General features: G+C 42.6%; 1 protein-coding gene across 1 annotated transcript in view; it reads right to left on the bottom strand.

Moving 5' to 3' along the window:
- Positions 1–13,117, bottom strand: part of DIDO1 (death inducer-obliterator 1) — a 37,669-nt gene that overhangs the window by 17,369 nt on the left and 7,183 nt on the right. Inside the window, 2 exon segments of the mRNA XM_017734320.1 lie at positions 3–31; positions 950–1,397. Of these exon segments, the coding sequence (XP_017589809.1) occupies positions 3–31; positions 950–1,397 (477 nt within the window).

Raw genomic sequence — 13,117 nt, 5'->3', positions numbered from 1 at the left:
TGTCATGACCAGGTCATCGCTGTCATTGACTCTGTTGAAAACAAGAACAGGAATGTGTGGTTAGGTCAGCTGTGAATGGTCAGGCACAGTCACAAAGTAATTTTTCAGAGCTGACCTCAGCTGCTCCTCACCCAGGAAGGGCTCAAGACTCCTTTAAATGACACCTCAAAGCCAAAGTCCATCACAGGACTTGAATTCGGGCAAACTTTAATTACTGCCTGCAGATGGCCATGGACGACACAGCTTTGGGAGACCAAGTCTGCCTTTACTCTTGCTCATGGCACTGACATCAGGAGTTTCTCTGCCAGGAGTGACACAGGGAGCCCAAGTGCTTGACATTCAGTCCTTGATTCCCCACTGTGACCAGGATTTCCAGTTCAGAGACAATACCAAAGGGCAGTGCTCCATGTAAGTCTTGATGGTTCACATTATCTTTAATAATCATTAGGGGGAAATCTGCATTTTTTGTGTGTTTGGGGCTTTTATTTTTCCTTTCATAAGTGATAGTTGCCCATTGACCAGAATTTCTTGTTGATTTTTATGTTGGGAGAGGAGGGAATCTCTCCTTCAGTGAGCTTTAACCTTTCACTATGGTATTTCCTGTACTATGTTCCCTACAACTCTGCATCTCCAACACTGCCATCTCTAGACTTTAAAACTCAGAGCACCTACATTATAGAAGTTTCTATGCTGTGATTTAATCCTTCAACTGCAATTGTCTCAATATAAATGGAATAGTGAGATTTCTTTTTCTAAAGGCTTTATCACATGCACACTTATTTTCTATCAGGATTTTTTATTTCAAATATAAACCTGAAATGCCGACTGCACCTGTAGTAATTTGTTGCATAAATTCAATCTCTCAAAATTCCTTATCAAGACAAACTAGACTCTGCATGCTAGTTGTAGATGTAGTTTCCTATATAAAGTAAGTGTTTTGAATTCCCACCTCTTCCATAAAATTTCTTTCAGGGATCGTCGAATGTTTTGTCGAATCTGAGAGTTGGGCTGTGACTGGGCAGAACTGACTGATGCTTTTGCTTGACTACTTCCAGCTGCAGCTGACATGGAAGACAGTGAAGGCTTTTTGAGTCCTCCACTCAAACTGGAAGACAGAGCTGCTTTCTTGGCAACTGATGAGCCATGAGAGAGAGGTGACTGTTTGGAAGGAACACTGCCTGATGAAGGCCAAGGTTTCTTGGGAATGACACCTTTGAAACTTCCAGCAGGTTTCAGTGGTGGTTTAGTTAGTGACGTGTTGGAGTAGGATGGGGACTTCTTTGAAGGCAGATTTTTGGTGAGAGAAGAGGACTGTTTCTCCATGATAGATACCACAGTCTTCTTCGGTGCCGATGCAGACTCTGCTCGATCTTCGTTCCTTTTCTCTTCCCTTTGAGCTGTTAAAACAAAGAAGAAAATACAATATTAAAGGCTTAGCTTTATAACTTCCTGTTCATGAAGACCAAATACCAACCTATAAGGAAAAGTCTGTGAAATATCATATCCAGTGAATAACTACCAAGCAGGCAGTTCAAGCTATTTACTCTCACTTGCCTTCTTAAAAGTGATTTTAAAAACCATGCCATGATTGATTTGTTGAAAAATTTGTTCATAAGAAAAATGGGGGGGGAAAAAAGGCACCACCTTCAAAGATTCCTAAGTGGGATTTCATGGTTAAGCTTCAAAACCAACCCAGATTCTCACACATAAAAATAAGGCAATACAATACTCTACAATTAAACAAATTCTCATAGCACTTTACAGAACCAATTAATTACAGAGGTTGACCTGACAACAAAGTCCATGAATTTGAAACTGTACTAATACTACCCTAAGCTGAGTATTACTGAAGTTTAATAAATCTATTCAGTTCTTAGCTGAAGTCTAGATTTAAAGAATATTTAAACATTAACACTGCTACTCAGGCTGTAGCCATCTAACTCTCACCATTCTCAAACTATTTCATTCATAATACTCAGTTTTCCATTTAAAATTCTAATGCTACTACAATAATTGATATACATCATATACAAGAATATTAACAAAGTCTAAGTAAAAGCTCCTGTTTTCGCACCTGTTGAAGATATACTTGCACAGGATTTTACAAGCAAGTATGTTTTTAAACCGCATTTCATCTATACCACCTTCTGGCACTGACAGGAACAATTCAACCCAGCAAAAAAAAGCCACACCCAAAACCACACACATCTTGCTCCAACAGAACATCATTTCCAAGACATCAAAGTTACAGTGGGCAAACACCAGCACATGGATCCTGAGAGCTCAAATGAGGATGGGTCCTGAGAGAAACTACCAAAAAACAACTCCTAAAACAGAGTTGTTTCAAACCTTGCCAAATGTTTGTAGATGAATTAGCCCACAAGCCCTAGGTGCAAGGTGCAGGACACTTCCTGAGCAATATCCAGGAGTTCCAGTAACTTTACCAAGGACCAACTGGTCCCTCTTCACCTTCCAGGACTGCTCTGATGAGAGCAGAAATCACTGGAAAAGGTCTAAACTGTTCCATCGATCTGTCCTGAGATGGACTTGATAGGGACAACTCCTCCTGGGGGGAGTCTGGTTCAAAACACCCCACACATCAGCATAAATTCCCAATGGAATCATCCCTCAAATTGGGGAAGATTTGGAATTCTTAAGGGACAAATGATACTCCCTTATCTCGTGAAGAAATGGCCTTGCAAGTTTCTGCATGCCTAGTGGAAATCAGCACTCCCCTGGACACCAGCACGTGCTTCCAGCAAAGCCCCTCCTCACCCCCCTGTAACTGGCCCTCGGCGTTGGCAGCACCCACGGACACCGGTGGGAGACGAGCCAATAAACACCTTACCTTTTGTAAGGTGAAGTGCAAGAGTGTGTGCTCAACTTCTGCTGGAACACAAGAAGCCAGAAGATCCAGAAACACTATCTTTGTCCTGAATTTTCTCCTGGAAGTATTTTACAACTGAGGATTTTTTCTGAGTCAGATTTAACTATTTGAAGTGTAAAACAGAACCTGCTGTCAAATGACTTTAAATCGTTTCACGGGCTGTGATGATTTTGCTATAAATGAATTACAGTTACTACCCAGAGTTTTCCCTAGACTAGCCTTGATTCCTGTCTGACTGAGGGACACCTCCTGTGTGACCAACAGTGTCTCTCCCTATGTCCCACCTCTACCCTACCCTGCTAACTCTATTCCAGTTGTCAGGACTCTGGAAACTCCAGGAGGCAGGAAGGAACTATTACTCCTTATAGATAAGGCACTATTGCTGATATGGTTGATTTGGTCAAGTTGGGTCCCCAGAGCCTGAGATGTAACCAGCCAACCTATTTTGAGCTCAGTCCTGAGCAGAGAGATGGTGAATATTCAAAACGTGCACACTGGTAACGCTACAGGAATTACTCCCATTCTCTTTTTCCTGGTTTATTTGATCTTCTGCACAGAATGGTACCTTTTCAGGCAGGAGGACAGCAGCACACTCTGTGACCTGCCACGGGAAGGCAGGACAGCACAGCTTGGCTTGCAGAGCGATGACAGCAAAATTCAGTCCTCAGCACCATGACATTTCGTTCTTTGTGGTTTACAGCAGAAGTACGACTGTAAATTTGTTCTTAATCCTCTATCCACTATCTATTTAACGATTAGTTCAAAGCAGTTAACAAACACTACATTGATAAAACTAAAAATAGCAGAACCAAGGTGTTTTGTGTCGCTCAGATGTTATGCATATGTAAAAACTATCCCCACACCAAACACCTGTTAGGAACAGCTGTATCACAGCAAGAATATTGAGTTGTAAAATAAATAAATAAATAAATAAATAAAAGCTACTAGAGTACGAAGCTAGATTGACGTTCCTGGCTTGAAGGTCAGCAGAGTCTGTAAGGTCCAAGGACACACAGAGGCATCCTTTAACCTGCCAGTTGACATCATGACTATTCTAAAGGTGTGTAATTCTGTCCTTCTTTAGCCAGTGGAAAACACGCAAATAGTTCCCAAGTATCACGCGCACCTGACAGTTTCAAACTACAATGCCACTTTATACCAATTACGTCTCCTGAGCAGGACTTGTTGATCAGACATGGATGGCACAGATTCTCTATGTACTAACGCAGCCAGAAGTGACTCCTTCAGTTCTCCAGAGCTACCAAGGTCCTGTTCAAACTGACACTGTCCAATCAGTCATGTGTAGGTTTTGATAAAGAATCCAGAATACTAAGATTGTGTACAAATAACCTGTGACAGCTGTACATGAAGCTAATCTAAAAAAAAAAAAACAACCTCTTATCCTGTTTGGACAATGAGAAACCAGAATTTCTGTCCTATCAAGTTTTGGGTTTTAGTGTCAATGTGCTACCCCATAATTCAGCTAAAGCAACTCACTTAGCATTACAGGGGTCTTGGATCCAATGCCCAGGAGCACCCAGTGGAGGGTGGGAAAGGAGCAGGGCCGTCTCTTGGGGTGGCAGCTCACTCTCCTATTGATCTATCCACATGAGCACACCCCAAAGGTGACAGCACCTCCTAACAGGTATGGGAACATGGCAGATGTATGTTTGGAAGTGCTAACAGCATCATGTACTCTTTTCTGAGAGAAGTATGCCAACACATACAGAGTTTTACTTCTGAACAGATGCCAGAGTTGCACAGCAAATGGATGAGACAGATCATGGAGCAGGTATTCCCTCAGCCCATGATTTCCAAGTGCTTAGCCATACAGTCTATGGGCAGCATGAGGAGAAGGCACAGCCAATGCTACTGCACACACTGGCCACTGTGTTTTGCACCATGGTAGGTTTGGTCCTTTTCAGCAGTAGCTCCAGTGGACCTATAATAAATGCCCTAAACCAAATTTAAAATAAAAGGATGAGACAAGCACTGAACATCAGCCTACCCCACTTAAGAGATTAACATGGAGTTTCACCACCAGCAGTTCAGAGTAAGGCATTTGGTGGTTCTACTCAGCACTTTTAACACCCAGGTGAACCTCCTTGGCTTGATGTCAGAAACACTATTTAAACCAACGAACAGTAATTCCTATTTGCCCCATTTTGTCCCGTGGGCCATTTGTTAGGACAGGAACAGGATCCTTACTGAGTGGAGGGAGGCATGGGCTAAAGAGACTGAGGTGCAGCTGCAACTAATGAGCCAATGCATTCCCAGGGTGAAACCCAACGAATCCTCTGGCAGAAAACCATGCATTGCTCCCAGGCTTAACACACAGCATTACTATGGTGTGCTCACTACACACAGACCTGGAATCTCTCCCACCAGATGTTGACAGACACAGAACCACTCCCCTGAGGAAATTCCCTGTGCAGCTACACTTGACATGACGACACACGGCCATGAACGAGGCTTCTGCATGCAGAGCAGGACAGAACTGCCACAGCATCTGCTGGGACAGATGAGCCCGACGGTTCCAGGTACTTGTAAACATCTCAACACGGTGTCTCAACACTGCCAGGCCATTGTGGAGGCCCAATTTAAGCAGGATTTCCACAGTGTAGGGCTGTTAACTTTACATGAAGGATTTGCAGGCGGTACTTGGATCACAGTCCACCAACACACAGAGGTTGGGTTTTACACCACCAGCATGTACATTACCCAATGGAAACTTTGTTTCTTCTCTGCTCTTTCTAGAATATTTCTGTATACCATTCAAGTCTATTCTGGTTCTTTCCCCTTTCCCTCCCCCCAGTCCTTCTTTGGAGTAATAGCTTTTGAAAGCCACTTCAAAAACTAATCTTGATTTCTATTTAAATTCTCATTTGTGATGAGCTGTTTTGCTGAAACTATTCTCTACTTTTTCCAATTTTTAAATACCATAATAAATGTGCTATTACTTTTCTCTGTATAATTTTTAAATAAGTCAAATCACAGTTCTTTGAAAGAACTTCAATTTCTGGCTCTAGATGATGTTAAAACTTTTAAATGCTGTGAATAAACCACAGGCAGTTGTACCTGAAGAGCCCATTTTGCAATGACTCCAGTAAAGCCTTTTTTTTTGGTGGTTTTCTAAATTAAAAAAAAGCATCACAGTTCCTCTTACAGGACATTAAAAGACTTCTGTGAAATACATCTTGCAGCCATGTAGACTACTCTAAGTTTCTCTACAGAATTAAGATTTTGGCATATGGTTGTTCATACACCAGCACTATTGTCTCTGGAGTCTAGTATCTTAATGTTCCCCCATGTTCTCTTCCACCTACATCAATCTACTTTTTTTCCCCAGGATGAAATTCCTCCAGGCAGTGTGTGAGGAGACGATGGCTGCGTCGTGTCCAGCTTGCACAGAACTTTCTGCAGTGGGAGCATAGGCCCAAGGGAGCAGGACATCAGGAACCAGCACTTGAGGGGACACTGCCCAATACAGAGGCAGGTCAAGCCTGTCTGGGGTTTACTGCTCCTTTCCAGACTTCTCTGTCACTACAATAGAGTTTTAGGGAAAAAACCAAAATCCCAGCTAACTTTCAGTCTTATGCACGGCCTATGGATTTCTGTGGCACCAACAGTAAGAAAGCTGGTAATTACCATTTTTCTGTAACAATAAATCTGTAAACTTCCACAATATGAATGCAACCTAAAGAGAGAACAGCCGTTGTGATCCACCTGGTCAAAACTGGATCACTTTTATGACTCTTTAGATTTTTATGTCTTTAGAGGGAAGAAAATTCAGTAGCACAGCACTGCAGTTGTTACAAACCCAAAAATACCTCTTAGAAACTATTTACACAACCAGTGCAAAAGCTGGGCAGAGCTGAGCAATTCCCTACTGTGACAAGAGCTGACCTCTACAGAGGCACCAGCACTGGCCCTTAGAGCAGCTGACCCAGCTGACAGGAACACAGGTGTGCCCAGCCCAGCAGAGCCAGTCACCTATGCAGGAGCTGCCCTGCCAGCATTTTGGGTGTCACACACAACTTGGGCTGTGACCTTGGCCTCGAAGTTCCGCTCGGTCCCGCAGCTCCTCGGGCTCAGCCGCAGGTGGCTGCGGTGGCTGTCCCTGCGCCGTCGTCCCAGCACACTGCAGCTTCTCTGCTCCAAGCGGGGGCAAGGCGAGGGCAGCCTGCTCTGGCACACAGGGCAGCACAGGCTTCTGGCCTACAAGGGAAACACCTCACCCCTCTTTGCCAGTAGCTGAGAATTTAATAACTGCATTTCCCCTCTGGAAAATTGTTGAAGCAGAAGACAGGCAGGATTTCCCAACCTCAGAACTGGTGGAACCAAGAGGACTTTTCCAACGCAGCTGTGCCACGACCCCCTCCTGTGTGACTTGTGACATGAATAACCGGAACAGAGCAGAACTGAACGAACCCCCCTGCCCCGACGCAGTGGCCAATACCGAACTTTAATCCACACGTTCTTGCGAGGTGAAACCCTTTGGAACTGAAAAACCTGAGTAAAAGACACATGTGAGCAGGTGCTTTAGCTGTCAGTCTTAAAAGCACTCCGCAACGGGAAGCTACTTACCAGTTCCGAGCCAGCTGTGCCCAGTCCCGTGCTGGGCCGCCTGACATCTGTGCCTCGGGCACTGCTCACCGCCGCTGGGTGCCCCGAAGCCCCCTCTGGTGGCACCGAGCACCGCTGCCGGCAGCTGTGCAGGTGAGCTCTGGAACCGCTGCAGCTCCGCGGCTGTTCGACTGCTCCCTCCTCACACCTCCTTTTTGTCACTTCCTTCAAAGATAACTTAGTGCCAGCTCTAATTCACCCGTGTTGAGCTGCTCTTAAATCGGTTTCAGTGTTAATTTTCACTGTTACCTGCCCCATCTCCTTCCACTTCAAATTTTATTGAACACTACTGTCTGGCATGTGCTGCCTGCCCCACTGCTGCTCTTAGCAAACCTCCATCAGTTCTAATCTGCACTGCAGTTAAGCTGCCTGTGTGCCAAGCCTCTACATTCAGGCACACAAAATAAACCTGTCTCTAATTTAGGACACTCAGAGGCAAAGGCCTGCCTTTTCTGCGGTGGTTTGTGTTCAAGGCAACCTGTAGCTCTATGCTGACGCACAGCTGTAGCTTTGACATACAAGCTTTATTTTAATCTAAATGATACTGTAGTGATCCATCTGATCTATGTTAGACAACTGCATCTTCACTCTTGCCCCCCTCCTGAGGGAGAGAGGCACTATCTGCAGCAAAAAAAGGGCTTCTTATTTTCCAAACTGTTCATGGATTGGCATCATCACTCCTTGCAGGGACAGGCCATCTTCAGGTTCCAAGTTCAGCACAGATCAGACACAGCGAATCAGCAGCAAACTTGACTCAAAGTGCAAGTGATCACCTCAAAAAAATCCCTTTTATTTGGGGACTAGCAAAGAACTTTTTCACTGGCTATGCAGTCAAGTAAGGAATTTCAAAGAACTTAAGCAAAATTAGTAAAAGAAAGCAAAACAGCAAGAGGGTGGTGAGTGTTTTTAATCAAACTTTCATCACTTTCAGTGTTGATGATGAGATAAACCACCCTCATATGCACAGTGCCTCTGGAAGTGGTACCAGGTTTCTGCCCCCAACCCTTCCCCTCAGCAATGGTTCTCACACTGAATCCAAGCACCCCTGACAGCAGGAGTGCTGGCTTGCTGTCTCCGAGTGCCTCAGGCATGCTGGGTGCTTGAGAGGCACATGCCAGGAGCAGGGACCAGCTTTCCTAACTTAAAGAGATGGCAAAAATCTTCACGTGGCTGCCAGCCACAGGGCACGTGTAACATACCTTGTAGGGCAGAGAAGGGGAGCTCCAGTAGTTCACAGGCAGGAGATGAAAATGACTCCCCAAGGATCCCACTGCTCCTTTTAACTGGCTGGGTCCCAGGGGACGTTGGCTTCAGCACCACTATGGTCTGCCTCACTCCACAGGCAGGGCTCAAGCCTTGTGCCAGCCCCGGGCCAGCACAGCTCCTGCCAGTCTCACGACGGGAGTTCAGCACTGGAGCTGCCAGGTTATACTCCTGTACAACCCTTCCAAAGCCAGGTCTCCAAGGTGAATTTCTCAGAACTTCTGGCAAACTCATCTCAGGTATGCTGATTATTATTTGGTCTGTCAGCAGCCCTTCTGAAAACTCCTCTAGTTCAAGTGTTTAGGGCAGACCTACATACAGGGCAGCCAGGCGTCCCAGAAAGTGGCCAGTAACAAAATCAGTAATTCTTTTCATTTCCCTAGTACTAACTCAATACTTACTGCCTCTCAGGATGGGCCTACACTGCAGAATGCAGCATTAAGCAAGACACTTTGGCTTTCTAGGAGTCAATTCAGATGCCAGTAGTCCAGTTTTAACAGTATGGAACCTGGCACAGCCTGGTTTTCCCTGTGGGGAAACACACCCAAAGGAATCCAGTTTACCTACAATCAGTCCTTGCAGGCAAACATACCTATGGCTTAAGAAGCAAAGTTTAAGTAAAATGTATTTTAAGTTAAGCTAAACCAGCAGCAGTATATCCACATCCACTGCACTCAACAGTCACAACTTCAGCTGGTACGATCCTGCCTGAAGAGCAGCGTGAAATTGGCACCAGCCTGTGTGCAGACAAGACCTGATTTTCTACTCTCCGTATCAGTACATACAGCTCCCTACACCACTTTTACCTCCTGAGCCATAACTCCTGCCTTTAGTGCACTCTATTCTCCCCCTGCTCTCTGTAGAGTGGTTTCTTTCTTTCCTGTCTTCATGCTGTTATTACATAAAGAAAAAAAATATAAAGACACAAGGACATGCACACATAAATTATGCATGCTATAATCCTGCCATTTTGATACACACAGCAGTTTCTGCTGGTGGGGCATCCCAGTATCCCTGTGTTCCACTCTCAAAGTCTCCTTATTTTTTTAGAGGTGTACAGGAACAAACAGTCCAAGATCTTTAACTACACAAGCACAGCCTATTCCCTTTGTGAATCGCTCTTGAGTTCAGCTGCAGAAGAGATGAAATAAACTGGAAGGGGATAACATAAAGAAGTTGGTATCACCAGAGCCAGGACTCCCACTTCCAGGAGATGGCAGCTTTGTGTCTTCATAATTCCCTGCTGGGAAGCAGCAGGACCACAAACACTGTGGTTTTCTCTGAAGGAAACACTTCCCCTTCCAAACCCCACCCATTAAGAACTTCTGTGAAACACTGGTACCAAATAAGGTAGGACCATAATTTGCTATAAACTCACACTACATCTGTCTGCAGTTATGTAAACACAAATTTAGTGGTTTGGTGTGGTAAGTGCTTTTTACTCTCAAGTTCTACCACAAGAACAATAATTTAATGCTTCCTTTTGAGCTTTTATCTAATAAACCCTCCTCACTCTCCTGCACTCTTAGTTGCTCTTCTCAATAAAAGCAGGCACGATATTTAAACAGTTTTAATACCTGAATTACCTGAGTAAATTATTGCTTCAGGTATTTAAGTCTAATAAATCAGGTGAATTTCAAAGCTTTGAAGCACTAATGAATAGTTAGTATACTTAGGACTGGGTACTTTAGAAACTGGGATACTGCAAATGCTTACCCTCTTCCCCTCCTTTGGGATTCATTTGCTATTTTAAAACTGCAGATAAAACTGCATTTGCTGCTGACTTCTATTTGACAATTAAAAGCAAAAAATATAGAAAAAAGTCTCTCTTACAAGTGTTGCTGTTGTAACATGGATCTCTGAACAATGTTCACAAATCTCAACAATCCACATACTTGTATAAATTTGGAAGCCAGAATGACTCCTGAAATGCAATATAGAAGCTGAGCACTGCATATTAAATTAATACTAATTTTCCTAACAAAAGTAAAAGCAACTCTTCTAAAAGGGAATGTGACTCAGACCTAATTTCCTTTTATATGTGTACTTCAAACGCTGCCTGAAACTTTAGATTACTTCTACTTAACATTCATTTATCAAATCAAGCTGTTTCCCACTCTAGTTTTTAAATTAATTAAAAGCATTATTTACACTGGGTACATAAAGATGGAACACAGTGTCATTAATCAGGCACCAGATTCTGGTGTACAAAGTCACTTCCAAGTACAGCCCTAACTCATATCCCCAAGACATAGGAAAGTTTGGAAGTGAAGAAACACAGACTAATGTGGTAACTGACGGGAAAAAAAAAAAAAAATTACTGTTCTTTACAACTGCACAGTACTAGCACCAAATATCCCTTTTTAAATAAATGCAGAAAAGGTTGGGAAAAGGGGCCTGGTGGTAGAGTTAGATGCAAATACACTACATGCTCCTACCACCCAGTACGTCTTTAAAAGTGACTTGATTTTCTTGCTACTACTTAACAAAACTATCTCATGGAATTAACAAAATCTTGTAACTCACAAGTACAGAGCACATATATAAAATAAATCTATGCCTGAAATGATACACTGGCAGATGGAAAGAGTATTAGAGAACAGTTCTGTTAATCAGGTTAAGTTTCCTTAATTCCTAAAAGGCCCTGTGCACCGAAGTTGCAAACAAGGATTTGGTGAACATGGCAGCATTCTGGAATACTGCATTTGGAAGTCCTCTGTCTCCCGTGGACTGCAAGTCCTTCATAATCAATGTTCAGAAATGCACGTTTCTAAACAGGGAATTGCTTGGTTTTAAGATTTGCATCTCAGCCAGACTATGTTTGGTCCAATAAACTTGTTTTCCTTGACAGACTAGCTCAGACTTAGAGACTTCTCACTTTTAGATACCTGAAGTGAGACAATTCTCATGAATTTCTCTAATGCTGTAACTTTTAGGTTTTGAACACCATATAAAGATTTCTTAAAGAAATAAAATCTGGAAGAGTACTTTTGCAGATGGTGCATTGGCAGCTTCTCAGGAAGATTACAGCTCAGACCTATCCATTGAAAAGCAGGACACATTTTTTTCACAAATACACAAACTATTTATCTGGGCATTTAGTAATGGCAGAGTTCCCACATATCAGTGCTACTTACCTTAAAAAAAGCAATCTGAAGCTCTTCCTTGCATTGATATGAGAGTTCTTCATCACACGAACTAGGTTGGTCTCTATTTGTTACTAAAGTCTGGTATTCACATTATCTTTTGGAATCAATTTAACTATTTAGCTACAGGAATCCAGTTTTCTACTGGACGTGGTTAAATCTGTACAACGTCCAGTGCGGTAAATCTTAAGAGCAATCTCCCTTAAAAAAACCCTCCAACTTTCTGCCTCAAAACCTGTTATTTCTGTTTCCTAGGAAAAAAACAAACCTTATAGGAAATAAGGACATTTTAAGTGAAATGATTCTATGGACACCTGTAATTGTCACAGTCAGAAAAACCTCATGTAAAATAAGCCCTTGCAGTTTCATTTATGTCTTTCCACTAATTTTAGTTATGTATAAAATACTACTGCTTCTGACAAAAAAGTTAAGTTTCTTTAAAAGATTACTTAAAAATGGAAGTTAATTAAAATATATACCTTAAGGGAGTTTACTATAAAAAAGGCAAAGGGCCTAATACGCAGCAAAAATAATACAGAGAAAAATTACAACCATTTAACCATTTGAATGTGGGTAAAGACCATTAAAATATACCTGGTATGTGCTATGTTCATCAACAGCAATTTAGGGTAGCTGGTGTTCCCTCAGTGTTTCAAAACTGTAACTAGAAAATCTCAAATACTATTTATAAACTTATCAGTTACTTTACATATAAGTGTTCAATAACTAGGTTTACTTCTTAAAATAAAATGTAAATTGGCTGAAGTGTGGTTACAAAAGCTGTGAGAACTGAATTTCTGAATTAGTCTTCAAAGGAGTAAACATGAGGCACCAGAGGTCACGTGGTTTGTAACTGAAATGTCAGTTTTCATCTCAAGTTCCATAACTGCATTATAAAACTACTTAGATGGAGTGAACCGAAAAACATCATAAGCAGACAGACTTGTTCAGGCTTCAAAGCAGTATTTACTTACCTTTACGTGAGTTACAAGGATGCTACTCAAGACCTGCAAAAATACGCAAGGCAGTGTCTCTGCCCAATGTCCAGTTGAGATGTGGTCTTGTGTGTGTGCATAATGTGTAGAATATGAACAGAGAAAGGGGAAAAAAAGATAATAGACTTCTGCCTCCCCCCCAACATAAAAGTAAAGGATGGTCCTCAAGTTACTTCATGTAAGGAAGAAAAGCAGCAGGA

The sequence above is a fragment of the Corvus brachyrhynchos genome, unplaced genomic scaffold (genome assembly GCF_000691975.1).
Source record: "Corvus brachyrhynchos isolate BGI_N302 unplaced genomic scaffold, ASM69197v1 scaffold10, whole genome shotgun sequence".
In the NCBI taxonomy this organism is placed as follows: domain Eukaryota; kingdom Metazoa; phylum Chordata; class Aves; order Passeriformes; family Corvidae; genus Corvus; species Corvus brachyrhynchos.
Note: the sequence above shows the minus strand (reverse complement) of the source record. Positions and strands in the feature narration are given on the sequence as shown.